General features: G+C 39.4%; 2 protein-coding genes across 4 annotated transcripts; both read left to right on the top strand.

Annotated features, from left to right (window-relative positions):
* Positions 1-286: 286 nt before the first annotated feature.
* Positions 287-4,559, top strand: psma2a (proteasome 20S subunit alpha 2a). The gene is made up of 9 exons (XM_077598076.1): positions 287-467; positions 884-960; positions 1,246-1,378; positions 1,490-1,612; positions 2,346-2,427; positions 2,553-2,626; positions 3,025-3,082; positions 3,158-3,288; positions 4,252-4,559. Exons 1-8 carry the CDS (start codon positions 427-429, stop codon positions 3,272-3,274), a joined length of 705 nt encoding a protein of 234 aa, XP_077454202.1. The 5' UTR covers positions 287-426; the 3' UTR covers positions 3,275-3,288; positions 4,252-4,559.
* A 336-nt stretch (positions 4,560-4,895) lies between these two features.
* Positions 4,896-25,389, top strand: atad2 (ATPase family AAA domain containing 2). Of its 3 annotated transcripts, none has more exons than XM_077598390.1 (31): positions 4,896-5,259; positions 6,942-7,021; positions 7,322-7,377; positions 7,503-7,668; positions 7,831-7,903; positions 8,173-8,251; positions 9,343-9,540; positions 9,627-9,765; positions 9,997-10,011; positions 10,852-10,962; positions 13,043-13,151; positions 15,206-15,321; positions 15,678-15,852; positions 16,002-16,090; positions 18,274-18,433; positions 18,926-19,016; positions 19,846-20,023; positions 20,330-20,460; positions 20,526-20,634; positions 20,726-20,912; positions 21,794-21,979; positions 22,097-22,229; positions 22,324-22,517; positions 22,729-22,888; positions 22,983-23,105; positions 23,295-23,456; positions 24,038-24,241; positions 24,328-24,504; positions 24,637-24,767; positions 24,891-25,019; positions 25,173-25,389. In XM_077598390.1, exons 1-31 carry the CDS (start codon positions 5,059-5,061, stop codon positions 25,203-25,205), a joined length of 4,095 nt encoding a protein of 1,364 aa, XP_077454516.1. In that variant the 5' UTR covers positions 4,896-5,058; the 3' UTR covers positions 25,206-25,389. The 3 variants fall into 3 exon arrangements, with proteins under 3 accessions (XP_077454516.1, XP_077454515.1, XP_077454517.1); XM_077598389.1 differs by having other exon boundaries at positions 4,897-5,259; positions 22,321-22,517; XM_077598391.1 differs by lacking the exon at positions 9,997-10,011 and having other exon boundaries at positions 4,897-5,259; positions 22,321-22,517.
* The last annotated feature ends 493 nt before the right edge of the window (positions 25,390-25,882 follow it).

The following is a 25,882-nucleotide window of genomic DNA, read 5'->3' as shown; positions in this document are numbered from 1 at the left end:
TCATCATATGAAATCAATGAGTAGAGCGGAAGAACATATATTGTACAAAAATGTTTTGATAATAACTGCTATATATATTAACAGGGGGAGAGGAAGTGGTATGAAGACACGCGATGTTAGATATGGGAATAAATAATCTAATATACAGGCTTGGGAAGAAGGGCTAAAAAATATAAACAAGATTTGTTGTAAAGCATGTCATCATGCACTGCATAAAACTATAAATACTAGTCAGAAAGAAGGAGGCTAAAGAAGTGCACGGGAGAATGACTGGACTGGTTTGATGTATATATTTTTTTCTCTTTTTATCCAGTATCTTCTCTAAAATTGAAGTTGGCCACTCTTGTACAGTAGATGGCAGTATGCACATTCCTGTTGATAGCAATCCGCCATGAATAGGAAGAGTAAGAGAAATAGAAAAGGAAAATGGCGGAGCGCGGCTATAGTTTCTCTCTGACTACATTTAGGTAAAGTTTTTAAGATACACATTAAATTCAAAATTTGAGATAAACATGTTGTTTGCCATTTATTAAATTACTCGCATTAGATAAGAACATCTATGTTCTATTTATGTTTATAGCTCTAATATCTGATGTTCCATTGCCTACGAGTGCAATGAATCAGCTACAAATAGTGCTAGCATGTTGCTAACCATTATACACGCGTGTATTTTTATTTGTAATGTCAAGTAAACCAAACTTGCCCCTGAGAACATTGTCATATTAGCTTTGTAAGTTTTACTTGCCAAGCTGAGAACATAGGTTGTGACCGTCTCTTTATTTAGTGTAAACTTTGAGGTTTTACTTGCACTTGGAGACAGTCGGCAAATGTATTGTTTATGCATCAGATCATTGTTTCCCTAATAATTTTAATTCTTTCACAGCCCTTCGGGGAAACTAGTGCAGATTGAATATGCGCTGGCTGCTGTAGCTGCTGGAGCCCCCTCAGTCGGCATTAAAGGTAATAATTTCTAAAATTTGCTGTACTTTTTTTTTGCATGTAGAGCCAATTCATTTGACTATGGATGAACATTACTACACATTCCTTTGACATCGAACTAATCTTGGCAGTCCTACTGGGTACATGATAAATTAAATTAAAAAATCAGGTACTAACAGGTGCATGAATCATTTTCCATATCTATTCACAAACTATAGAGTGCGGTAAACAGGTGCAAGTGTTAAAGGCAAGGCTCTCATTGTAAAATACTTGAGAATGGCTGACAGATTTTTGACATGTTTTCAGCTTCCAATGGGGTCGTCCTGGCTACAGAAAAGAAACAGAAGTCTATTCTGTATGATGAGCAGAGTGTTCACAAAGTGGAGCCAATCACAAAGCACATAGGCATGGTCTACAGTGGCATGGGGCCTGACTACAGGTGGGGATTTTTTTCAACATTTCGTCCGTCAAGTAGCAACTTTCTCTCTATTAACTGTTGCTATTACAGTTATTTATTCCACAAAAAGTAATTTAAGTATTGTATTTGTAGAGTTTTGGTCCGACGAGCAAGGAAGCTGGCACAGCAGTACTTCCTTGTTTATCAAGAACCTATCCCCACAGGCCAGCTTGTTCAGCGAGTGGCATCTGTAATGCAGGAGTACACACAGTCTGGGTGAGTAACACACTCACTTATCATTGACTATTAGCTATGGTTTGAGTGGGTGATGCATCGGGCCGCTCCGCACTGAACAAAAGACATACTGTTTGCGACACTTTCTTCAGCCTATCACGTGTGCAAGTAATCATTTTTGCTTTTTTTTTAATTGAACCATAAAATGTTGCTGTCATTGTAAATGTAAAAGGATATCGCGCCAAAAAAAAGACAAACAGGTGAAAATGTTAGCTAGTTGATATTTTTGGGAATCGGAAATGATGGCTCCATTTTGGGGACAGTGCCCAACACCATCTTATCTCATTTTCTTTATCCTCATTAGGGTCGTGGGGGGTGCTGGAGCCTATCCCAGCTGACTTCGGGCCAGAGGCGGGGGACACCCTGAATCGGTGGCCAGCCCATCGCAGGGCACGAGGAGACGGACTCCCATTCACACTCACTCATACCTATGGACAATTTAGAGTGTCCAATAGCCTACCATGCATGTCTTTGAAATGTGGGAGGAAACCGGAGTTCCCGGAGAAAACCCACGCAGGGGTATGCAAACTCCACACAGGTGGACCGACCTGGATTTGAACACAGAACTCCCACTGTGAGGCCAACACGCTAACCACTCATCCGCCGGGCCGCCCCTGCCCAACACCAGTTCATACTTTTTAAGCGACGTGGAAGATGACTGAATGGTATATTTTATGGCTTGCCATGTGGTTATTCTGCCTTTTTTCCTCTGCAGTGGAGTGCGCCCATTTGGAGTCTCGTTGTTGATAGCTGGATGGGATGAAGATCAGCCCTATCTGTTCCAGTCAGACCCTTCAGTATGTTCAATTGTTACTTTTCTTAATACACGATTCACACTATGTGCCAGTCATCCCGATTGTATGCGTTTATTTTATGATTATAAAAGAATCATTTAATTGATTTCCTTCCTTCCCCTTTGCAGGGGGCATATTTTGCATGGAAAGCCACAGCCATGGGAAAAAACTATGTTAATGGTAAAACATTCCTCGAAAAAAGGTATCTTATTTCATACTCAACTTGGACAATACCTTGCATTCTCTTATATGACTTGACAATGATATGCAGTTTGAAACAGATGGTTGTTTTATTATCTAATTACTTGAGAAAATGAATGCGTACTACAGGGGTGCCCACATTTTTTAGCAGTCATTTGTCCTGATGGTCACCACAATGTGGATGGTCTTCAACTTTAATCCCAGGGAGTCGTTTTTTTTGACAACACATCAAAGAAAATAGTTAAACAAGACTCAATACTCTGTGACTGCCGCTCTTAAAATACACTCAACATGTATGCCATCACTCTATAACATAGTTCGCAACACATTAAAATCTAATGTACTTATTTTCCCCTCACCAATTTTAAATATTTTTCTTTTATTTTTGTGCTTTTCTAGGTACAACAATGACCTGGAATTGGAAGATGCGATCCACACTGCCATTCTAACATTGAAGGTACATTTCCTGGTCATAAATGTCGAGTAATTCCTCATGTGATTTATATACAAATCACTTCATGTTGGTTTACAGGAAAGCTTTGAAGGTCAGATGACTGAGGAGAACATTGAGGTTGGCATCTGCAACGAAGCCGGATTCAAGAGACTGACCCCGGCAGAAGTCAAAGACTACCTGGCAGCCATTGCATAGGCACCTGCGGCATGGTGATGGGGCTTACTCAATAAACTCATTAATAAATGTGTAGATGATATTATAGTAGTGGGTAACTGCATAAAACATTCCTATCATTCCCAATTTTTTTGTTAGGATAGTATGGGCCTGTATTATTTTTATTAAAGTTTCATAGAGCCAACATTTGGAGGGTTTTCTGTGAATTTCGGGATCATAATTTGTTTTTGGGGTCGGTAAAATCAATCTCTGACACCTTGGCTGCCATTGACTCCGATGGATGTCCAATTCTAGTGAATTATTGCTGACAGCCTTAGTCAAAAAAGTGCTCGAAAGCTTCAGCCCAGTGAATATATTAGACATGCTATAAAAATCTTTGTCAAAAAGAGACTGGTGCAGATAAAGCCAGTATTTGGACGTCTCCATCAGAGAAATGCATTGGATTATGAGAGGAGCTACTAAAATTAGACTACATAAGCAGCAATTTACTGTTTAAGAATGAGCAGACAGTTGTTCCACCGCAAAATTTACTCAAATGGTTGCAGTTTTTAAAAAAATTGAGCTTTGCGTATATAATCTGAAATGGTATTGTTTGGTTGAAATACTTTGAAGGTATTCGAAGAAGATGTAGTGTGAAATTGAATGTTTTAGTTTTTGTCTTCAATATCTTAATTCAACGTGCTATATACCACATTCGGGTCTCACCATCCAAATTTATATTTGTATTTTTAATTTCAGTTTTTCAGTGAGAAAGTAATCGGTCGCTGGACCAAGATGTACTTGTCTATTAGCAGCACATTAGTTTTGACAAAGGACACTTGCCCTCTGATGACGCATCATTGTGTAATAAAGTGTGTTTTACATGCAAATACCTTTTTTGATCAAGTGACAAGAGAATGGAATAGAGCTTGGGGTAGCCTGTGCCTGTTACGTCACATCACAAATGCAGCTTTGGTCTTTAGGTCTGCTATTCTAATACTATCCTTTTTCCCTTCTAGAGTCGACTACCAATGTGGATTCCGACTTCCAAGTGAAACCTCAAGTCTTCTCGGCCAAATTATCTGACATCTCCAGACTCATGTTTGACAGAAATTGCAAGCTGCCATCAACATTTTAAGTACTAGTATATCGTAACCAGATGTCAGCATGATCTAGTTGGATGCTTAAGGTTATCCCGCTTAAATATAAGTTTGCTTTGGAAAGCAGTTTTGCATCACGTGCTTTCTTTTATGTCTTGGAAGGGCACAGTCTGTATTTTCTTTTTGTGTTAATGACAAAAAAACAATTTAAAAAAATTGTTACCATGTCTTGTGGTTAATCTTTTTTGTCAACGTCATTTCAAAGTGTTTGGACCAAGCAATAGTACTTAAATGAATGCGGCATGTCTTTGACAGCAAATTCGCGCTCCATGGATGTTCAAAAACTCCAGGTGGTGGTGCGCGGAACAAAAAATGCCAATGTATACATCCGCCCGAATGTAACAAAACTCCTATCTCTCGTCTTTTCCTTATTTTACAAGCAATGGTCGTATTTTTTGTTTAAACATGGTTTATTTTTTAGAACTACGGGCACTGAGTTTTAGGGTTTTATCAAATTAAACCTCGGTTCTATTTCTCCTCGTGAACAGTTCTCTCTTACCCCACTACCGCTCTGTTGACGTTTGTGGCGCCAGAAATCAAGGACCGGAAGGCGCCCGACTCGTGTGTGTTAGCCGCCGCGAATATACGCGTGTCTTTTCGTAGCTGATGACGTTCAATTTTAGATGCCCGTCATTCGTGCGTTTATAACTTAGGACCGGAGTCGAAATGGTGATACTACGCAGTAGCGCGGCCGGTTTAGTCGTTCAACCGGTGGCAACAACTCCAAATAGGAGGTCGATGGAGTTGGACACAAGCTCGGAGTTTCTATCTCTTGTTCCCGCTTTGCAGATAAAATCCCTCCGGTCAACTCGGTCATCCCGCGCTCTGGGTGATAATCTTGGCAGCCCTGAGCACAACAAAGTGACGGTGAGCTAAAGCCTAGTGAGCAAAAATGCAACCACCTTCATTATAGACCCGTGATGTGTTCATGGCAATTGCTCTTATGCAGTTGCTAGCCTTCTAAGATTAAAGTAAAGCAACGCTGACCACTATCTGGAATGTTTACTACGCTATAACAACGCGTTTATTTCAAATGTGCTCCTCTAACATGTTCTCAATGCTAAACGGGAGCTATTGACCTACATTTTCAACCATAAACGTTCGTTAAAACTATGGCAGTAGCCGCACAAGTTAAATTTCAGGAGTGTCTTGACAGTACGTTGACCTTCATTTTACAGTACATTCCTACTTTTTTGATTTTCCTGAATGTAGTCACCTCACTGTAGAAAGGGTGGAATAGTCAAATTTCCCCACGGTCAACAGGGTCCGTGAAGTCACCATTGAAATTTTTATATGACTCCTCCTTACAAGTCTTCTGCAGGACCGATGAAGTAAGCTTTCTGATAAAAGTGAAATTCCCACATATTGAGCTTCAAGGAAGTACTTTAAGTCCACCATTTATGCATGTTAATGACCTAAGTTGGACACTAATATCTGAAATAATTCTCATCTCATCCCATTTTCTGAACCACTTTATTCTCATTAGGGTCATGGGGGGTGCTGGAGCCTATCCCAGCCTACTCTGGGCCAGAGGCGGGGGACACCCTGAATCGGTGGCAAGCCGATCGCAGGGCACAAGGAGACGGACAACCACGCACACTCACACCCATACCTAGGTGCAATTTAGAGTATCCAATCAGCCCACCGTGCATGTTTTTGGAATGTGGGAGGAAACCGGAGTACCCGGAGGAAACCCACGCAGGCCCGGTGAGAACATGCAAACTCCACACACGTGGACGTGACCTGGATTTGAACCCATATCCCCAGAACTGTGATGCCGACGCACTAACCACTCGCTCCCTGGCCGCCCTCTGAAATCAATTATGGCCTAAAAATCTGATATACACCTGTGCTCATTTTGCAGCATTCAAAATCTAAACGGATTGTATCTAATAACCCTCCTATGACAATGGCAAAGACCATTAAAGTAAAATTTTCCCTCCATTTATTTGGGACAGTATGTTATGTGTCCGATAAGCCGTGTGCGGTCGTTTGGTCGCCGGTCTTTTGGTAGCCGTCTTTTGGTCGCCGGTCTTTTGGTCACCGGTCTTTTGGTCGCCCGGACCCTAACAACGGGCGACCAAAAGACCGGCGATAAAACAAGGTAAAACAACACTGTACGCATCAATAAAAGCCAACAATGGCCCTGAGCAGTTTCACTGAGCGGACGTCTAAGTGTATAAGAGTTTGTATGTACATGAGTTGTCCCCTTAGGAAGGGACGTCAGTCAGGGTCTTAACAAGTTCTCCAACAAAACACAATAAAATTACGGGAAATTTGGAGCTTTTCTTAAGCCTGATAATTAATAGGGCATTAAGTATGACTAAATAATAATTCGCAGTTTGTTTTTAGGGAATTTGAGCAACGATTTAAATGGTAATTATCAATAAACTTCTCGGCGACCAAACGACCGAGTACCCCGATAAGCATGGCAGTCTTGAAATTGCCATTGCCATTTAGATTATGATTGCAAGGCCTTAATATTACACTTTCTCAAATATGAAATTTCAAAGAACAAACTAATTTTCAAAGTCTGAATTTTCATGCAGTCAGGAAGCCGTCTCTACGACTTCCGTAAGACGAGAGGCCAACGTGACATGGAACCAAAGATTGGAGGCTACGGAACAAGGTGAACGACTAAAACCTCTGTCCCACTGCTCATCTAGGCTGATAATTTTCTTGCTTGTTGGGGATGCTGCATGCATGTTTGCAAGCATTTCACGGTAATTAAGATGCCTCATGGATAGAATCCTACCTCCCTGACAAGAGTGAAGTTTAACAACAGACGCTAACAGTTCAAGTATGCCTCCGCTATGGTCCTTTTATTTAAATGAACAAGGACTTTAAAAAACATAATGTAACTAAATGCTACTATTGACCTGCTATTATAGGTGTTCTATCCATCCATACAACCATTTTGTGCATTTAGGAAATCCTCCAGGCTACAGAAAGGAGACAAATCATCCTGGCACAAACTGCAAGGGGGTACGTCAACAAGTCTTAACATGGAGTTGTTCATTTTCCAATTTCTCATGCATTCGGTTTATTAGGAATGGATTTTTTAGGAGCGGGTATGTTTTATCCGGTCATAACCTATTTTATTATTCAAGATGTTTCAGATGAGGTGGAAGCGTCATCTACCCCCAAAAGAAGCCGTGTAAACTTAAGACGCCACGAAGACGAAGAGGAACACTCTTTACGTCGTAGTTCCAGAATCACCCAATACAAATTAAATTCCCGGAATCAGTCTGTTATTTATGACCGTCTCATCACCAAGTGAGTTTGATAATCATTTTGTCATGCTGATGATGACAAGCACTGATTAAAGTTCACCACTGACTATGTTAATCTATTTTTCTTACTGTAGTCTAATTTTTTTATTAAAAATGGTTTATTCATTAAACAAGGATTGAGAAATGTATTATTTTGTCCCCTCAGTACGGCTGAGGCTGTACTACAAAAAATGGATGACTTGAAGAACCTGCGTTGCAGATTGAACAGTGACGAAAAGGTAATGATATCTCTTTTTTTTAAATGGTGTACGTAGCAGTAGTGTTGAAACCACAATGTTAAATAGTGTTTGTTAAAAAATATCTTTAAAGAATATGAATTAAAACCAAAATTGATTTAAAAAAATCCTTAATAAAATACAAATTATAGCACAAATACGATAGATGATATGTCAATCTATTTACCTTTTTTTTGCATTAATATATAGGATCAATCTCTTTATACCATCAAATTGGGGGAATGATTTAAAGCATTGTTTTCCTTGAGCAGCTTGGTGTTTATACTCGAGGCCGAGCGAGGAGATCGCTGGAAACCAATCTGGACAGTGATGATGCCAAGAATCACCAAGGTGAGGGTTTATCATTGGCATATACACAGACACATTTGAAAAAAAAATTGAATAGCATCAAAAAGCTCAAATCTTGTTTTTTTTTAATGATCTGATGGATCACATTATGTGAAAATAAACAATTCAAAACTTTAATCTTCCATACTGCTAATCCCCACAAGGTTCGTGAGGGGTGCTGGAGCCTATCCCAGCCAACCGCGGGCAGAAGGCGGGGGGCACCCTGGATTGGTTGCCAGCCAATAGCAGGGCCCAATAAAAGAGACAATCACTCACCCTCACAATCACTCTTCCCCCGAGTGGGAATCAAACCCGAACTGCCTGCGCTGAAGCAAATGAAGACTTGAAATCACTTAAATTGTTGTCTTGGAATCTATGTACTATGAAAGCTTTACTTTTTGATGGAATTATGGATTTTTTCTAATTGGTCTACAGTTTTTGATGAATTTTGTGTCGTGTTTCTAATTATTAACATGGATTTATACAGAAATTTTATCTTCAATTGGTTTAATATACCTGTGGTAAAACATTTGCTGGGCCGAAGGTAACCAAATGTATTATTATGTACAAAGCCAAATTCTAATGAAGTTTGCAGGTTTAAAACGTACATAAAACAATACTATGCCCCTTTTCAATGTTTTATCACATGACTACAAAGACAAAGACAAAAATATAATTTAATTATACTAATCTGGAATATAAAGGATACACAAAGGCATTACGTATTCTCATTTACTATATTTTAGGTTTATTGATAGAGTACTCCAGGATTATTGAGAAATAACAATGTTTGGACTTCATGTTGCTACTTGATTCCCTTTGGAGTTCAGTGTTTTTATGGTCTGGCACTGACGATCTTATTTGTGATTTTTTACTGACTAATAATGAGCTATATGTCTTTATGGTGAAAACAACCAATATTATAATATGCACATCTGTCTGATAGTTCAGTACTGTTTATATATGGGAAAAACTAGATCATGGTCAAGTAGTACACCATACAAGACCAAATGAGAAATTAAAAACTAATGTGTGATTCTAAATGATTACTTAATTGATATACTGTTGTCAAATACAAATTTAATATGTTCTAGTTTACATTAGCGATAAACATGATCATGATGATGACGACGATGAGGACATTGAAGATGATGACGATGAGGACATGGAAGATGATGAGGACATTGAGGATGACATAGAAGATGATGAGGATGCTGGCGATGAAGAAGACAATCCAAGGCGTTATGATTTTAGACAGCGAAAAAATGTAGTTCTATACCAGGCGCCGCAAGGTGGTAATTTTTCACATGACTATGTAATTCACCATGTGCATCAGCGTGTGAAGTTCTAAATTGTCTTTATTGTACCCTTATATAAGGACCCAGAGATGCTAGCGAGACCAGAGTGCCAAGAAAGCGCAGCATGTACTTTAAAGGGCACTCGTCCCGTACCAGACACAGATACCCTTTTAGCGCCACAGCTCCTCGGAGTCCCTACAACAGAAAAAGGACCAACTGGTGAGTAAAAAAGCTAAAACGACATGATCACAAGTTTTGAGACTGCAGAAGTACAAACCTATAGTGAAAAACTGCATGTTTGCATGATTTAGTGCGACCTGCTTCTTACAATATGTCAACCTTTTTCTTAAAAAAAGTTTCTTACCCTGCTCTTTGTCGGTATCAGCAATGCATGTTTTAAATCCAACTTGCAATCCATGTCTTTTTCCTCCGATTCTCTTCCACGATCAGGAATGATACTGATAGGTAAGATTCGTCCTTACTGTCTATTGTTGGGTAGCACTTTTCTTGTCACCGTAAAACATGCTACTCTTTGTTTGTTTGAAACTTGATAAGTAGATCATTTCCTATCATCTGTGAACATGTTATTCTGTGCAATGCAACTGAGCATGACTTCACCGTGTGCAGTCGATTGGTCGCCGTCTTTTGGTCGCCGGTCTTTTGGTCGCCGGTCTTTTGGTCGCCGTCTTTTGGTCGCCGTCTTTTGGTCGCCCCGACCGCGACAACGGGCGACCAAAAGACCGGCGACCAAAAGACCGACGACCAAAAGACCGGCGACAAAACAGGGTAAAACAACACGGTCTACGCATCAATAAAAGCCAACAATGGCCATGAGCAGTTTCACTGAGCCGTCGTGTGAGTGTATAAGAGTTGTATGTACATGCGTTGTCACTTTAAGAAGCTGTCAGTCAGGGTCTTAACAAGTTCTCCAACAAAAAACAATAAAAGTCGGGGAAATTTGGAGCTTTTCTTTAGCCTAATAATTACTAGTATGACTAAATAGTAATTCGCAGTTTGTATTTAGGGAATTTGAGCAACAATTTAAATGGTAATTATCACTTACCTTCCGGGCGACCAAAAGACCGGCGACCAATCGACCGTGTACTGACTTCACAATGGCAACTCATGGCCTTAACTGACTACTGGTAGTTTTTTAAATCTGATTTTTATATTAGAAAATTGCTCTTAACATTAAAGCATGTGCTTGATTTCATTCACGTTATTTCTTGGGCCGTCATAGGTTAATGTTTGATGTTCACAGCCGGTTGAATTTGATGTCCTCTCTTGCCTCATTTGTCCTCACAGGAGGAGACATGCCCTCCACAGTAGCGACTCTACATCTACTTCCTCAGAAGATGAGACTTTTCAGAGAAGAAGTAAGAGCAAGAGAAAAAGTAGGGCCAGGTCCGTCAACAGGTAGGAGCTGAGGCAAAGCATAAACTTAAATGCTCAGTTGACACATTTTCAGCCCCACAAAACGAATGCTTAATTAAGCTAAAGTTCATTAAGGGAAATGGTTGTGAAACTCGGTGGATTTCAAAGGAGGAATTTGTTGTTTTGTATAATGGCATGTTACGTAATGAAGAAGGTGCACAGATGCCGGTAGCTGTGTTTTGTGTTTGTGTTCTGTTTTTGACTGCGGGTCGTGCAGATGATCAAAGGAAATGATTTTTTTTTAGCTACCTATCCAAAAATACTTATTGAAAACAGTGCAGGGGATTAATGAAAACATGCAAATCGACGTTTCAGGGAGCAGATCAAAATCGCAAAGGTGAACACTTGCTAGAAACACCTCAAACCCCCGGATATTTGAATATGTCAATCAATGCACTTGCACGTGCACGAGTGATTGACAATCTGAAAGAAGGTGGACTCCTCTATTTGCCTCTTTTTTTCAACAAATTAATTATTATTGAGTACTTTAAAGTGTAGAGATTTCCCTCATAATTATTTTGTCAACAAAACCCCTTCTCAAATTGTATGAATGTAAATGAGCGACTCTTTGTGGGAGGAGCAATTATGACAATGGGCGCGGTCTATTTTCTCGTAAAAAATGTCAGGTATAACGTAGAATGTGAGAATGCCCCAAAATGTATGCGTGGAGAACGTTGCACTAATACCGAAGTGAAATTGGACATTCTGATTTTTTTTGAAAAAAAAACACCCTAGATCAGGGGTGGGCAGTCCTCGAGGGCCACTGGGTGTGTAGGTTTTTGTTCCAACAGATCCAATACAGACAGTTTAACCAATGAGGTTACTGCTGAAACAAGAAGCCCCTGACTGCAATCCACTGATTGTACTTCTAACACCAGGTTAATGGAAAGGTTTGCTCTTATGGGTTGGAACAAAAACCTGCACCCACTGCGGCCCTTGGTAGGATAGTTTGCCCACCCCTGCCCTAAATGCAAAGAACAGGGTGTAATAAATAATAATAATATAATCATAATAATATAATAATATAATAATAATATAAAAATAATAATAATAAATAATAATAATAATCGGGCATAGACTTTGTCATTATCATTGACTCGACAAAAGCCTAATTGTCATCATACCCAGCTGCGTATCACGAAATTGGTAGTGCTTCTCCATAAGGTGCGCTTTCCTGGCAAAAGGCCCAAATAAGTCATAATTTCAGACTTGTTGGCATTCTGCCATGATACATCGCATCATCCCCCGAGCGGATCACTTACCTCTCACTGTCTCCTCACTTACCTTCAGTCAGCCAGTAGGAGGCAGATCACCGCCCAACGTCTTTTCATGTTACCTCACCCCGAAGTTATTACACAGAATAGATTGTGTGTCGTGCTACCGCAAGTTTAGAGTCCTGATGGATGTGGGAAAAAACTGTCCTTAAGCCTATTTGTCCGTACTTTGTGAGATCTGTAGAGTCTGTCAGAGGGCAGCAGCTGGAACAGGTTGTGAGCAGGGTGGTATGGGTCCCCTACAATGTTCCTGGCTCTGCTGAGGTAACGAGGGCTGGCAATGTCTTCCAGTGAGGGCAGAGAGCAGCCGACGATCTTCTGTGCAGTGTTAATCACTCTCTGTATGGCCTTTCTTTCTGCTGCCGTGCTTCCAGCGTACCACACTGTAATGCAGTATGCCAGGATGCTCTCCACAGTGGCTCTATAGAAGGTTACCAGAAGCTTAGTGTCCAAGTGGAATGCCCAAATGGACATGTCTGGGGAAAATAGAACATTTGGTTATCTTAATGAACAGTCATTGCAGATAGAAGTCATAGAACATGGATATTTAAGTCTATTTTGGGGGTTGGAAAGACTAAAATAATTTTCCATACCATATGTAAACAAGCGAACATTTTTGGTTGGTTGTAAATTAGCACTATTTAGTTATCTTTCGGTATAAACTGCTTTCACAACTATCACCCTTGAAGAGGGTGCACACTGCATGATTGAGTAAAATAAGCATATTGTGGATATAATTTGTATATGTTATGTTAATGTTTAAAGAAATGTGTCTTGCTTCTATGCAGATGTCTGCCGATGAACATTCTCAAAGATGACTTGCTCGGAATTCACAAAGATCGCATGAAAATAGGGGCTAGTCTTGCTGATGTTGACCCCATGCACATCGTCAAAACGGTGAGCACAGAGAAAAACTTGATTCATGTTTCCTAATTAAAAATATACTACTTTTAGAAAAATGATGTTTTAAAATTGGTCCGGGCCAGATATATTTATTTAAATCTACTTGCGAAATTAATTTTTTTCACAAGTGGTTTAGTAACTTGTATTTTTTTTATAAGTATATGCATATTTTAAAATGAATTAGCATAAATTATACTACCCCACATAAACCCTTTAAAAATGATGGAAGTAGTATACCAATTTTATATGAAAAATGTATGCAAAAAAGAGAAAGACGATAAGAAAATGATTTAACAAGTTAGTAACATAAATAAAAATGGAAAGACAGCTGATTACATAAACATGCACGTAAAACAACTTCATTAACAATGTTGTGACGCATACTCCGACGTCCCATTTCCCATATTTTTTTGTAACCTGAATATGTATGGTATGAGGAGGCATTCGTAAGTAGTACCACTATATATACAGACACTCCCCTACTTACGAACGCAATTGGTTCCGAGCGATTGTTCATAAGTTGAATTTGTTTGTAAGTTGATTCAGTGCTATATTTTGTATTATAATTTATGTTTAAGGCCGATATAAGTATATTGAAGGTTTATATAAGTGCATTTGTATGTTTAAGGCTTGTATAAGTAACACGCATTGGTTTGTACTGAAAAATTTTTTTTAATAAAATGGAGAGAATATGTACAGTACTGTAGAGAGAGAGAGAGAGATTTATGTATTAGAAACTGGCCAAAAGAAGCGACCTAATGACAATTGCAGTTTTCTTCTTTTTTTCATCATAAATGATGCGGTAGCACTGTATGGCATCATTCAATTGATTTGCAAACTTTGTGCAACGTTCAATATTTGGGTCCTGCTGCTCGATCTTTCTGTTTATAAATGGTACTGACGGTCGAACGATGTGCAACGCTCACCACTCTCACGCGCATCAAGCTTCGTTATTATTGCCACTCGTTTCAAATGAAATGGCTTGCCTCTTCCTTGCAACTCCCTCAATAGAAGCCTTTAGCTTTTTTACCAACCATATTCAATATTGGATGCATGAGATATTTAATGATACAAATGAAAAAGGTTCTTTGCACACTGGAGATACATTCACGCACTTCCGCATTGCAACGAAGAAGAAGGTAGATGCTGGGTGAGCTGAGCTCTCACAGCGCCAGGCGTTGGTATTAGCGGCGGAAAGAAGTACTACTCCGAAAAAGGCGAAATACAAAATTGGACTTGCGAACATTTTTGGACTTAAACGCAATTTGCAGACATGTTCGTATGTACCGTTGTTCGTAAGTTGAATGTTCGTAAGTAGGGGAGCGTCTGTATATATATTTCAAAATAATGGTAGTTATAATTATAAAATGAAAAGGTGAAGGTGAGATCAGGAAAACAGATTTAGTGGAAACAGACATAGTGAGAATGTTTTCACAAAATCTCTAAAATTTAGTAACCTGTAGCTCTTAATCTTGTTTTGAGCGATTCTCTTCAATTAATGAATATAGAAACAAATCTCTGAATCACCTTAATCAGTCTTGAAATGTTTACCTAATAGACTCTTGATGAGTTACAAATGCCACCTGATGGTGTAAAGCAGGGGTGGCAAACCCGTTTGACACAAAGAGCAACAATTTATAACCGAAAGAGTCAGTCACACCACGCAGGGACCTGCCAAAACAGACAGACACACACAAAAAAATCATTAAAACCATATTATTCACTAAATTATTTTTGAAATATAATGTATTATTTGTTTTTAATGGGCCTTGATGAATTTAAGTGTGTTTTAAGAGAGAATAAAAATAAGAAACATGAAATGGGGCAAAGAGCCACAGTATATGCAAAATACGATAAGAAGCAAAGAGCCGCATTCATTTTGGCCAGGAGCCGCATGCGGCTCGAGAGCCCCGTGTTCGCCACCCCTGGTGTATAATTTTAATGCTCCAATGCGTTACGCATGCTCCAACAGTTAATATAAATTGTTATTAGACACTTGTTTATTATTTGGTAGTCTGCTTCCTGTGATTGACAACATTTTGACGCAGGTGCGCTTTGACAGTATTGGTGGCTTGAGCAGACACATTTCTTCTCTGAAGGAGATGGTGGTCTTCCCTCTACTTTACCCAGAAGTCTTTGAGAGGTTCCACATTCAGCCACCCAGGTAAAGGTCATAAAAAATGTGTAATTAATGTGTAATTCCTTTTGGCAAAGCAAATTGACTAGAGACAGTGATAGACTTCTTATTACCAGGTGCCTTCTCACAATTAAAACTGTGAAATTATTCTGCTTATGATGGCTCATTTTCATTAATCATTTCATTTCAAGATTCATTTTAGTTTTTCTTTTCATGTTTTGCACAGTAATATTGATGCTGTGGGTTTTTCAACTTTAAACACATTAAATAATGCCCTGATAGGTAGATTTAAAACTGTTACCCTGTATTGAACTCACATACTGTACTTAATTACTATACTTAATTGGTTCTAATGCATTGCCAATGTTTTTTCTTGGCTGTAGGGGCTGTCTATTCTATGGACCCCCTGGCACTGGGAAAACCCTGGTAGCCAGAGCATTGGCCAATGAATGCAGCCAGGGAGAACACAAGGTGTCGTTCTTCATGAGGAAAGGTGCAGATTGCCTTAGTAAGTGGGTTGGAGAGTCTGAGAGACAGCTACGTCTTCTGTTTGACCAGGTAAACTAAACACATAATGCATTTTCATTCAGACATTTCATGCTTTGCCAAAAATTCACATTGCCTTTTCTTTTGCACTTTGACTCGCTTCCTGTTTACTATGCTTTACTAGGCTTTTCCTCAAAATATTCGATTTTCGATTCTTCTAGGCATACCAAATGCGTCCGTCTATAATTTTCTTTGATGAAATTGATGGTTTGGCTCCAGTCCGGTCCAGTCGACAGGACCAAATTCACAGGTGAGCTTTCCTTGAGCCGACAGGATTTTAGCATACACCTTTGGGATTTTTTTCCTTACATTCAGATTTACAGTGGTACCTCGAGATACGAGCTTAATCCGTTCCGGGACTGAGCTCGTATGACAAGATTCTCGTAACTCGAGCGGAAGTTTCCCATTGAAATGAATGGGAAACAAATTAATTCGTTCCAACTCTCTGAAAAAAACACCAAAAACAGGATATTGGATTGAAAAAAATGTTTTACTTCTTATAATTCGCCATATATTGACAAAGTAATAAATAACGAGTGGTTTGATAGTTATAAAATGTGTTTAATAGAAGTAAAATGAGACGCATTTCGCGGAGGGCAGAGACAGCAGCATACACGGAGGCGGGGCTGCTCGGGGGGGCTTTATCCACGGCAGCGATGCACTCGTGAACGAACAAACAAATTTAAATTAACTTGGATAACTATACATACACTCAACGTTTAATGTAACTTCAAACAAAACAAAATTCTAAATTTGTTGTAATCTTTTTTACCTTACGTAGTTCTACGGGTTGACACCACCTGGCCGCTCCGCCGAAGTCTTCAAAACGAACGCATCAAGAGTTGTTTGTTTTTGTCTACCCTTCAAAATATTTCGATAATGTCGCATACAAATGTCATCACAATAGGATAACGCGCGACCACTTGCCAACGAGAAATAGTCTTTAAAGAACGATCGCTGGACCTTCTTTGCTTAGAAAGAATAACAGGAAATACAATAGTTGAGCTCCCACGTATTGATTGTGGGTAATGAAGTTTTATTCTGAGAAAGGTTGCCATTGCCTATGGGTGTTGTGTGCACGAGTATACTTCATTACCCAGAAAGCCCTCTTTTTGCCCGCGCGTTGGGCGTTTCCTGGTCTGAATAACTCATCCGGTGCTCGTAAATATTGTTATACACAAAAGATATGCAAAAAAAATGCCATGGCCACCTGGCTTGGTCGCATCCCGAAATTTTAACCGCATCACGGGCGAATTATTCGATCGAAATTTCCCCCGTAAGACGAGCATTTTGTATGACGAGCGGTCGTATGACGAGGTACCACTGTACTGTGCATTTGTCAGGCCAGGTATCATTAATGTTGGAGGTGTGTTCCTGGCTTGCAATCTCTGTTCTAATTCGTAGTTATCCCTTTTTGATGGAGAAATACAGTGTACGGATCAATTTAGTCTGCTCTGAACCAGGGACAGCCTTGGTCAAAGTGTAATCTTCACCCTTGGGAGGATAACTGTCTCAGAAAATGGATGCATGCATTCTCAACATAAATGTTGATGTCTGGAGTTATTCTCATACTTTGTATTTGACACAAAGATAGCTTTTACTGATACTCATCATTAAAAACTTGATTGGCAAAAATTGGAAAAATTTGGCTTCAAATTTGCTAATGTACACTTTGGAGGCCAAGATGATAGTCATTTTGGATTAAATCAACACTTTTATTGGCAAAGAACAAATTCTACTGTTTAGCAAGCTTTTAAATGACGTTATGTATTGTGATTTTAATATAAGTAGTAATACCTCGCCACATTGCGAAGCGACTATCGCCAATTCAACGTATTGCAGCTTGGATCTGCAAATTGTGTATGAAAAGTGTATAGTGTAGGAACAGTGATACAAAAGCATGAAATGGGAGGGGGGAAAAGGCAAGCCAAAATGGGAGAGTATTTCACTGTCCACTAGGGGTGAGTGTCTAGCTTCGCGAGTTGAATAATAGTACAGTTTTAAAAGTCAAAATAATAGTACAGAGTTCTAAAGATCAAAATAATAGTACAGAGAGTTATAAAAGTCAAAATAATATTAAATAGACTCAATAAAACGCTGTTTCTATATCCCTATATTCACCTTTTGCGGCAGATCTTGGAACCTCTGAACCGTGGTAAACGAGGTATCCTGTATTTTTGTAGGTTTTATTTAGGAATAGACATGTCATTGCAATGTAATTGCTGTTACATCTGAAAGAGAATAGATTGTCACTGCAGTAGTAGCTAAATTTGTTTTAAGAATAACATTGCATATCAGCAATTTATATAACTATATCACACATAAAAATGTGTTATTCTGACAGGCCTAACTTTTAATATTTTTTTTAAAAAGCTGTTTTCTTTCACTCAGTTTAGGAGATAACATTTGAATGGTCAATTATTGTGTCTATAGTTCCATCGTGTCGACCCTTCTTGCTCTTATGGATGGACTCGATGCCAGGGGAGAGATTGTGGTTATTGGTGCCACCAACAGACTGGACTCCATCGACCCGGCTCTGAGACGACCAGGTCGTTTCGACAGGGAGTTCCTCTTTTGCCTCCCTGACAGAGAGGTACTAGCATGAAAAACACTCAATTGGGACATGATTTTCTATACATTCAGAGTTACTGAATTTCAGAAAGCCTTATGGAACACTGAGGTTATTTTTTGTACCAAAAATTATTAGAAAAGCTCCAAAATTCCCGTACTTTTATTGTGTTTTGTTGGAGAACTTGTTAAGACCCTGACTGACGTCCCCTCCCAACTCATGTACATACAAACTCTTATACACTCACACGTCCGCTCAGTGAAACTGTTCAGGGCCATTGTTGGCTTTTATTGATGCGTAGACCGTGTTGTTTTACCTTGTTTTGTCGCCGGTCTTTTGGTCGCCCGTTGTTTGGGTCCGGGCGACCAAAAGACCGCCGACCAAATGGCCGCACATGATTATAGACAGGCAATATATAATAGTTGGGGCATGAAATTGTGCAAGAAAGTTGATAACCTTCTCAATGTTCCTTTACTTTCCTGCAATGCCACAACATATTATCTCAACCCCCCCTAGGCCAGAAGTGACATTTTGAAGATACACACCAGAGAATGGACACCTCCACTCGCTGACAATTTCATCGAAGAGCTGGCTGATAAATGTGTTGGTATGTTTGCAAGTGATGACATGGTTGTAGCAAAATGTAATTGCTGTTACAACAATGGAGTCCGTACAAGAGGGGTTGACATCCTACCTAGTAACTTGTAACTATATCTACTATTTAGTTGATAAAACAATGAAAACAATGTGTCAGTGCAGGTCTCCTGTGCCTAACTTACTCCTGTTCTTTTTAAACCTGGGGTCCTGGGTTCGATCCCAGGTCAGTCCTCCTGCGTGGAGTTTGCATGTTCTCCCTGGGCTTGTATGGGTTTTCTCCGGGTGCTCCGGTTTCCTCCCACATTACGGAAACATGCATGGTAAGCTGGTTGAACACTCTAAAATTGCCCCAAGGTATGAGTGTGGGCGTAGATGGTCGTCCGTCTCCTCGTGCCCTGTGATTGGGTGGCCACCGATTCAGGGTGTCCCCCCCACCTGGTGTCTGAGGTCAGCTGGGATAGGCTCCAGCACCCCCCGGAACCTTTGAGGATAAGCGGATCAGAAAATGAATGAATGAATGGTTTTGTGAGACTTGGGAAGTGTGGCAAATGGCCGTGTCATCTATGCCTCAAGGGAACTACAATATAATCACGGTAGACGGAAGAATGGGAGTGTGATCAAGCTTGTTTAAAAGCATGGAGGTCGCTAACAGGACATAAAAATTAACTTGAATCTTGATTTAGTATCATGACAAAGAAATTTCATCTCCAAATCTTTGAATGCATCATGTGCTCAACTTTAGGCACCGCCGTTTTGAAAGAAACAAGTTTTAAATACAAAGAATTGCAAGTTTTGTTCCATAATTATCAAGTTTAAATAGACGTTTTTTCTCTCCTTAGGTTATTGCGGAGCAGACATCAAGGCTGTATGCTCAGAAGCGGCACTTTGTGCACTACGGCGCCGTTATCCGCAAATCTACTCCTCGTCACAGAAACTTGTACTTGATGTTGAGTCTATTGAAATCACAGCTAAAGATTTTGTGTCCGCCATGTCCAAGATAGTGCCTGCTGCACAGAGGTATGGCCAATGTTATTACTTGTACATCGTCATATGCAACTAATTCTTGTCGTGTTTTTTGTTCAACAATTTAAAAATGAGGGTTTTTGTGGAAAGTCGTAGATTACGTTTTTGGTGAAAGCATTTGATTTATTTTTAGGCCGTGTAGCTCACCCCTATTAGCATTAGACCTTTCATTTACATGTTTTGTCATACAGCTATACATATATTTTGAATGTCAATGTGAGAAAACATACATGATTTACATTAGAATTTTAGGAAATAAGACAAATCTCATGTAAATCTGATGCTGAATGTGACCAACAGAGCTGTCGTATCACCTGCCAAGGCACTGGTGCCTGCAGTCCGTCCATTACTGAGTGCTGCCCTGCAAGTGATCCTCGACACAGTCAGCAAATTGTTCCCACATGCCGAACAGGGTTTTAAAAGGAGACAAGGTATGAGAGGTTTAAAAACTAAATCTCCATCATCAGTCAGATTTCAGGACTGTGTGTGTTTCTAGATCAGTCCTGTGTGTCCGACGATGATATCTTCAGTGAAGATGAAGAACGATGTAATGGACAGACCGCTCAAAATAAGATTGTATCAAGGGAAAGCCTCAATATCGAAAGGTTCCCCTATTGCACCTTGTCTTAGTGATTGATTTCATCAATTCTCAAAAGGTTTACCCCCATCTGTTCCCCTATGTGAATCTTTTGGTAGAAGTGCGTTGAGCCAGCCAACCTCCTACCGTCCCCGGCTGCTTTTGGTGGGTCGACATGGCTCAGGTCAAACCTCCCATCTCGCTCCTGCTGTTCTTCATGCTCTTGAGAAATTTACAGTCTACACACTGGACATGGCAGTGCTGTTTGGAGCCAGTGCAGCAGCACCGGAGGAAACTTGTGCACAGGTAAATCAAATAAAAGTCACATTCAGTGGGTAGCGCTAATAAAATTGTGTGTTTGTAGATGACTACTCGCATAAAACCAATCACATCTTGTGATGCAAACCAGCTAAACAAAATATAAAATTTATCTCATGTTTGCTATCTGACTGAGAACGGTGACCTCACATTTGAAGTGATGGTGCACCATGGTGAGATTACTAATAAAAGATTACCGTATTTTCACGACTATACAGTGCATCATATTTTTAGCCGCGGTGTCAGTAACGAGTGCTATTTGTGTATTTTAAACACACAAAGGACGCACCGTTTTTATAGACGCAGCCAGGCATGGCAAAACATACACCAGCTTAAACATGCACGCTACACCCACATGCTAAAAACACGTTTTTAAAAAGGCAACGGAAGCAAAACTGAGTTTGGTTGTACTTTATTTAGCCATTTTACAATGTACTCACGTCATCATTTCATTTTAGTGACTTGGTCGCAAATCAAAAGTGATGGTGAGCCGTGAAAAAAGCCATCCGGTCGCTTCCATAATCTCATGTTGTGGATCGATATTCATCCATATATATATATATATATATATATATATATATATATATATATATATATATTTATATATATATAGATATATATGTGTGTGTACATATATACATACATGTATATATATATATATATATATATATATATATATATATGATGGTGATATATGAATTATTTTTGTCAATAATCTATTATTCATCATTAATTTTTACCACCAGCCCTCCTTTTGTAAAGTCGTTTCTGTCACAATGTCAAAAGAAATATGGGATCTACAATCCTTCAGACGGTGGCCCGGTATGTTTTTCCATATTGTTCATGCCACAATGTTACATGCTTTGCAGATCTTTTTTGAAGCCAAGCGGACATCTCCAAGTGTCCTGTACATCCCCCACATTGGACAGTTGTGGGAGACAGTAGGCACTGCATTAAAAGCCACTTTCCTCAGTCTAATCAGCTCCCTCCCAGCCTTCGCTCCCATACTACTAGTTGCTACGTGTAGTCTACCGTATTCTGCACTTAGTTTTGAGGTATGAAATTCATTGAAAACCATATTGGGTTTAAGGCTGGTCTAAAATGAAGAATGGTAGAAGATGAACATTTTGCTGTCCAAAATGGCAGCTTCAATCAGCACCGTTTTTCTGCAGATTCAGGAGTTGTTTAAGATCGAGTATGGGGGAGTTTACAATGTTCAAGCCCCTAGCAGTCGTGAGAGAAGGAATTTCTTTCAGGACCTGATCCTTATTCAAGCTGCTAAAGCTCCATCTAAAAAGAAATCTGGTGAGAGCAACTATGTATTAAAAAAATGAGATTAGGATGCATTGTTAACTTATGAGTACTATTAAAATAAACAGTTGACTTTCCACAACAGCAGACCACTCTTTGGAGCTACTTCCTGTTGCTCCTCTTCTACCGCCACGTCAGATGGAAGAGCAGGAGGCCCGAAAACTAGCGGAACAAGAGGAAGATACCCTCAGAGAGCTGCGGCTTTTCTTGCGGGATGTTACAAACCGCCTGTCCCACGACAAACGCTTCAAAGCTTTCACTAAGCCCGTGGATTTGGAGGAGGTGGCTATTTCTCTTGGTTCCAAATGGCTTATAATGTTCATCTTTGTAAATGCCAGACTTAGTTATGACAAAAAAAGGATTAAATTAGATTCAATTCATTATCATTGATGATAACGTGGGAATAACAAAGTTAATCTAAGTTGTCAAATATTAAAATTTAAAAATTACATTAAAATATGCTTGATTTGTATTGTATCCACCCATTTCATAGGTTCCAGATTATGCTGTTGTGATAAAAAAGCCTATGGACCTGACAACTGTGCTTTCAAAGATTGACCTACATCAGTACATAACGGTCAAAGACTTTCTTCAAGATGTCGATCTCATTTGGCAGAATGCACTTAAATACAACCCAAACAGGGACCCTTCAGGTACACACTTTTGATACTCTTTCCCATTTAGAGTAAAGGTCTAATTAGATGACCCAAGTATTCTTACATATTGCTACTTCTTTTTTCCCCCTAGACCGTCAGATTCGACATAGGGCCTGCGCACTGAAGGACACTGTGCATGCCATCATACGACAGGAATTAGATGAAAACTTTGAAAAGATTTGTGATGAAATAAAAAATGCACGCAACAATAGAGGTGCGTGCGTCACACTGAGGCCTAATACCTTTCTGGGGGCAAAATTATAACCTTTTGTCTCTTTTGCTAAATTTGTTTTTCCATATTTTAATTAATGGAGCTTTACATCACTGATGTATGATATAGTTCACTCAATTTTGTGTCAGTCTATTTAATTAGTTGACATCCTAATCTTGTATTTCTCCACAGGTTGCTCTATTGATGATCCATCTTATCAGCATGTCCTCCCAAAACAGACCAAACCTCTGACTGAAACCAAAACGGTTTCACAAAGAGAACAGGCAAAAGCCTCACCTGAGCCGACTCCTAGTGGTTCAACTTCGTCTACATATATTACTCTAAAAAACAAGGGTATGTGAAATGTGTATTTTTGAAAACAAATAACAAGCAGTCTTATCAAATATCAGCAAATACCTACCATATTTTGCAGTTTAATATACCCAGGTATATTAAATGGTTTTTGCTTTTTTGAGCCTCCCGTTTGTGTGCCATTTAATATACCCCCTAATATACCCGGGTATATTAAACGGGTTTGGCTTTACTGCGGTGGTTCTCAGAAATTAAGAAATTCGTTATTACATGAGTACACCAGTTTCATTGTCTTCGATTACTTCGAGCTATGTTGTTTTATTTTGGCAAGATTTGTATGGTGTTCATGGGGGCATAATTATAGATACTTAAGTTCATTAAAATTCCAAGTCAGACTTTATTCGGCAGTAAGTAGTTTTAACCTGAGCAGTAAGTAGTTTTAGTCTGCAAAACTTTGATGCACCCCATCACGGCATAAAGAGTGCGTAGTGGATCGTACCTTCCTGTTTGTGCGCCATTTAATATACCCCTGCCGTTTAATATACCCCTGCCGTTTAATATACCCGGGTATATTAAATGGCGGCGTATACTAAATAGCAAAATACGGTATGTTGATCTTCCAGCGCAGAGCAAGAAACGTCGGAGGAGCCGTTGGTCCTCTGGGATCTTTGCAAAAAAGTCTTCTTCCTCACCTCGCATGTCCAAACAAAATATGCACTTTAGCACTGATGATGACGATGCGGATGAAGAAACAAAGGTAGAGAAAGAAGCGGGAACAGAGCTTGACAAAGATGAAGACAAGGAAGTTAAAATTACTATGACGGACGGTAAGCAGAGTGAAAATGAAAAAAAAGAATTGTTGAGGACCAGGCACAAGATAAAATAATTTACAAAGCTCATTTTAATTTGGAAGTTGGGCACAGGTTAATGAGCACTGAAGGAGAAAAACGTGGACTGTCAGATACAAGCAATCAAACATTCATCCAGAGGCCGATGCAAGAAAGCAACAGCAAGATTGCAGCACAGCAGCTCAAACCAATTGAGGTGGTCACCATAGACAGTGACGCTACAGAGCACTCTGGAGTTGAAGGTTTGGCTTTACTGCGATGGTTCTCAGAAATTAAGAAATGTGTTATTACATGAGTACACCAGTTTCATTGTCTTGGATTACTTCGAGCTATGTTGTTTTATTTTTTTTTCATGTGGTTTTGTTTTATGTCAGAGATAAATATGAGGCGCGTGATACGGGCCTCAAGGAGCATTGTTCAACAGCCGCAGTTGGATTTGGAAAAAGTTCAGCAGATCCGAGATCAGGAAAAACCTTCATTGGTAGAGGACAAGGAGAAATTAAAGGTTGGTGCTGACCATTGGTGTGCTACATCATGATTTAAGAGATGAACTACAATGAACTTGATTAATCCCAAAAGGGGGAAACAATTTAGGCTGCTGCATCGTTTATTTATTTTCCTTATCAAGGGACTACTGGACAAAGTTGTGACTATGAGTGATGGTTATGAGGTGGATAAGTTGGAGAAACTCTATGCTCTGCTCTGCCAATGTATCTACAGACACAGAAGAGACCTCCACAAAGCTGCATTAATAAAGGTTGGTATAGGACCCCTCACGGGAGATTTATGACATGCTAGTGTAGGATATAGGTTATTACAATACATCAATAACCATTAATGTTTGCAATGTTCATTAGTTGTTTTGGTTATTACGAATTATATGTCCTCATTTGGTATTTTGATTCACTAGGAGATGGAGCAAGAGATTGATGACTTCTGTTGACAATTCTTAAGGAAAAGTGACATTTTTTTAATCATAATGCACATGTGTAACTCTTACATTATGGTCATCGCCTGCAGTGATTTAACACAACCAGTGATTTGATTGCAATATTTTTACACATAAAGTAACTCCTTTGTAATTACTATGGTTTCTATTTAATAAATGGCTTACTGTTCATAAATAATGTCATTGTCATTTTAACTCTTTGGCTGCCATTGACGGCACTAGACATTCAATCCTTTTGGACGAGGAGGGATAGCAGCAAATGATCGCTGCCAATCCTCCCAGTCAAATTGGAGTGGGCATCTGGTGCTGTCATTAGAATTGAAAAGTGATTCACAGAAGTGGGGTGTGATGGTATCTAAATATGGTGATATTTGTGTACCGAAATATATTTCTTGAATGCTTTCTTTTGGTGCACTTTAAAATTCCAAGATTGTAGTTCAAGAATTGTTTATATCTTGACTCAGGGGCAGTGATGTTGCAACATAATTTGCGATCAAGCGCAGTTGACTATTTTAAAGAACTGAAAATACTGCGAAGTAATGTTATGGTTGTGTTTATTAAAAGAAAAAAAGGGTGCAATGTCAGATTTGGCCTCAAGTAGCGTCTCGTGCTGCCCTGGCGGGGTCATGTCAGGACATGTTGGCACGGCAACAGATACGTAATACGCCTTG

The sequence above is a fragment of the Stigmatopora argus genome, chromosome 4 (assembly GCF_051989625.1).
Source record: "Stigmatopora argus isolate UIUO_Sarg chromosome 4, RoL_Sarg_1.0, whole genome shotgun sequence".
Classification (NCBI taxonomy): Eukaryota; Metazoa; Chordata; class Actinopteri; order Syngnathiformes; family Syngnathidae; genus Stigmatopora; species Stigmatopora argus.
Note: the sequence above shows the minus strand (reverse complement) of the source record. Positions and strands in the feature narration are given on the sequence as shown.

What these genes read in the sequence shown, in the direction of transcription:
- atad2 (XM_077598389.1), top strand. Translation starts at nt 5,059, where the DNA reads ATGGTGATACTACGCAGTAGCGCGGCCGGTTTAGTCGTTCAACCGGTG. An exon ending in TATGACCGTCTCATCACCAA is followed by an intron (nt 7,669 to 7,830) that starts GTGAGTTTGATA and finishes TTGTCCCCTCAG; the next exon opens with TACGGCTGAGGCTGTACTAC. An exon ending in TACGTCTTCTGTTTGACCAG is followed by an intron (nt 15,853 to 16,001) that starts GTAAACTAAACA and finishes CGATTCTTCTAG; the next exon opens with GCATACCAAATGCGTCCGTC.
- psma2a (XM_077598076.1), top strand. Translation starts at nt 427, where the DNA reads ATGGCGGAGCGCGGCTATAGTTTCTCTCTGACTACATTTAG. An exon ending in CCCCTCAGTCGGCATTAAAG is followed by an intron (nt 961 to 1,245) that starts GTAATAATTTCT and finishes ACATGTTTTCAG; the next exon opens with CTTCCAATGGGGTCGTCCTG. An exon ending in TGTTCCAGTCAGACCCTTCA is followed by an intron (nt 2,428 to 2,552) that starts GTATGTTCAATT and finishes TCCCCTTTGCAG; the next exon opens with GGGGCATATTTTGCATGGAA.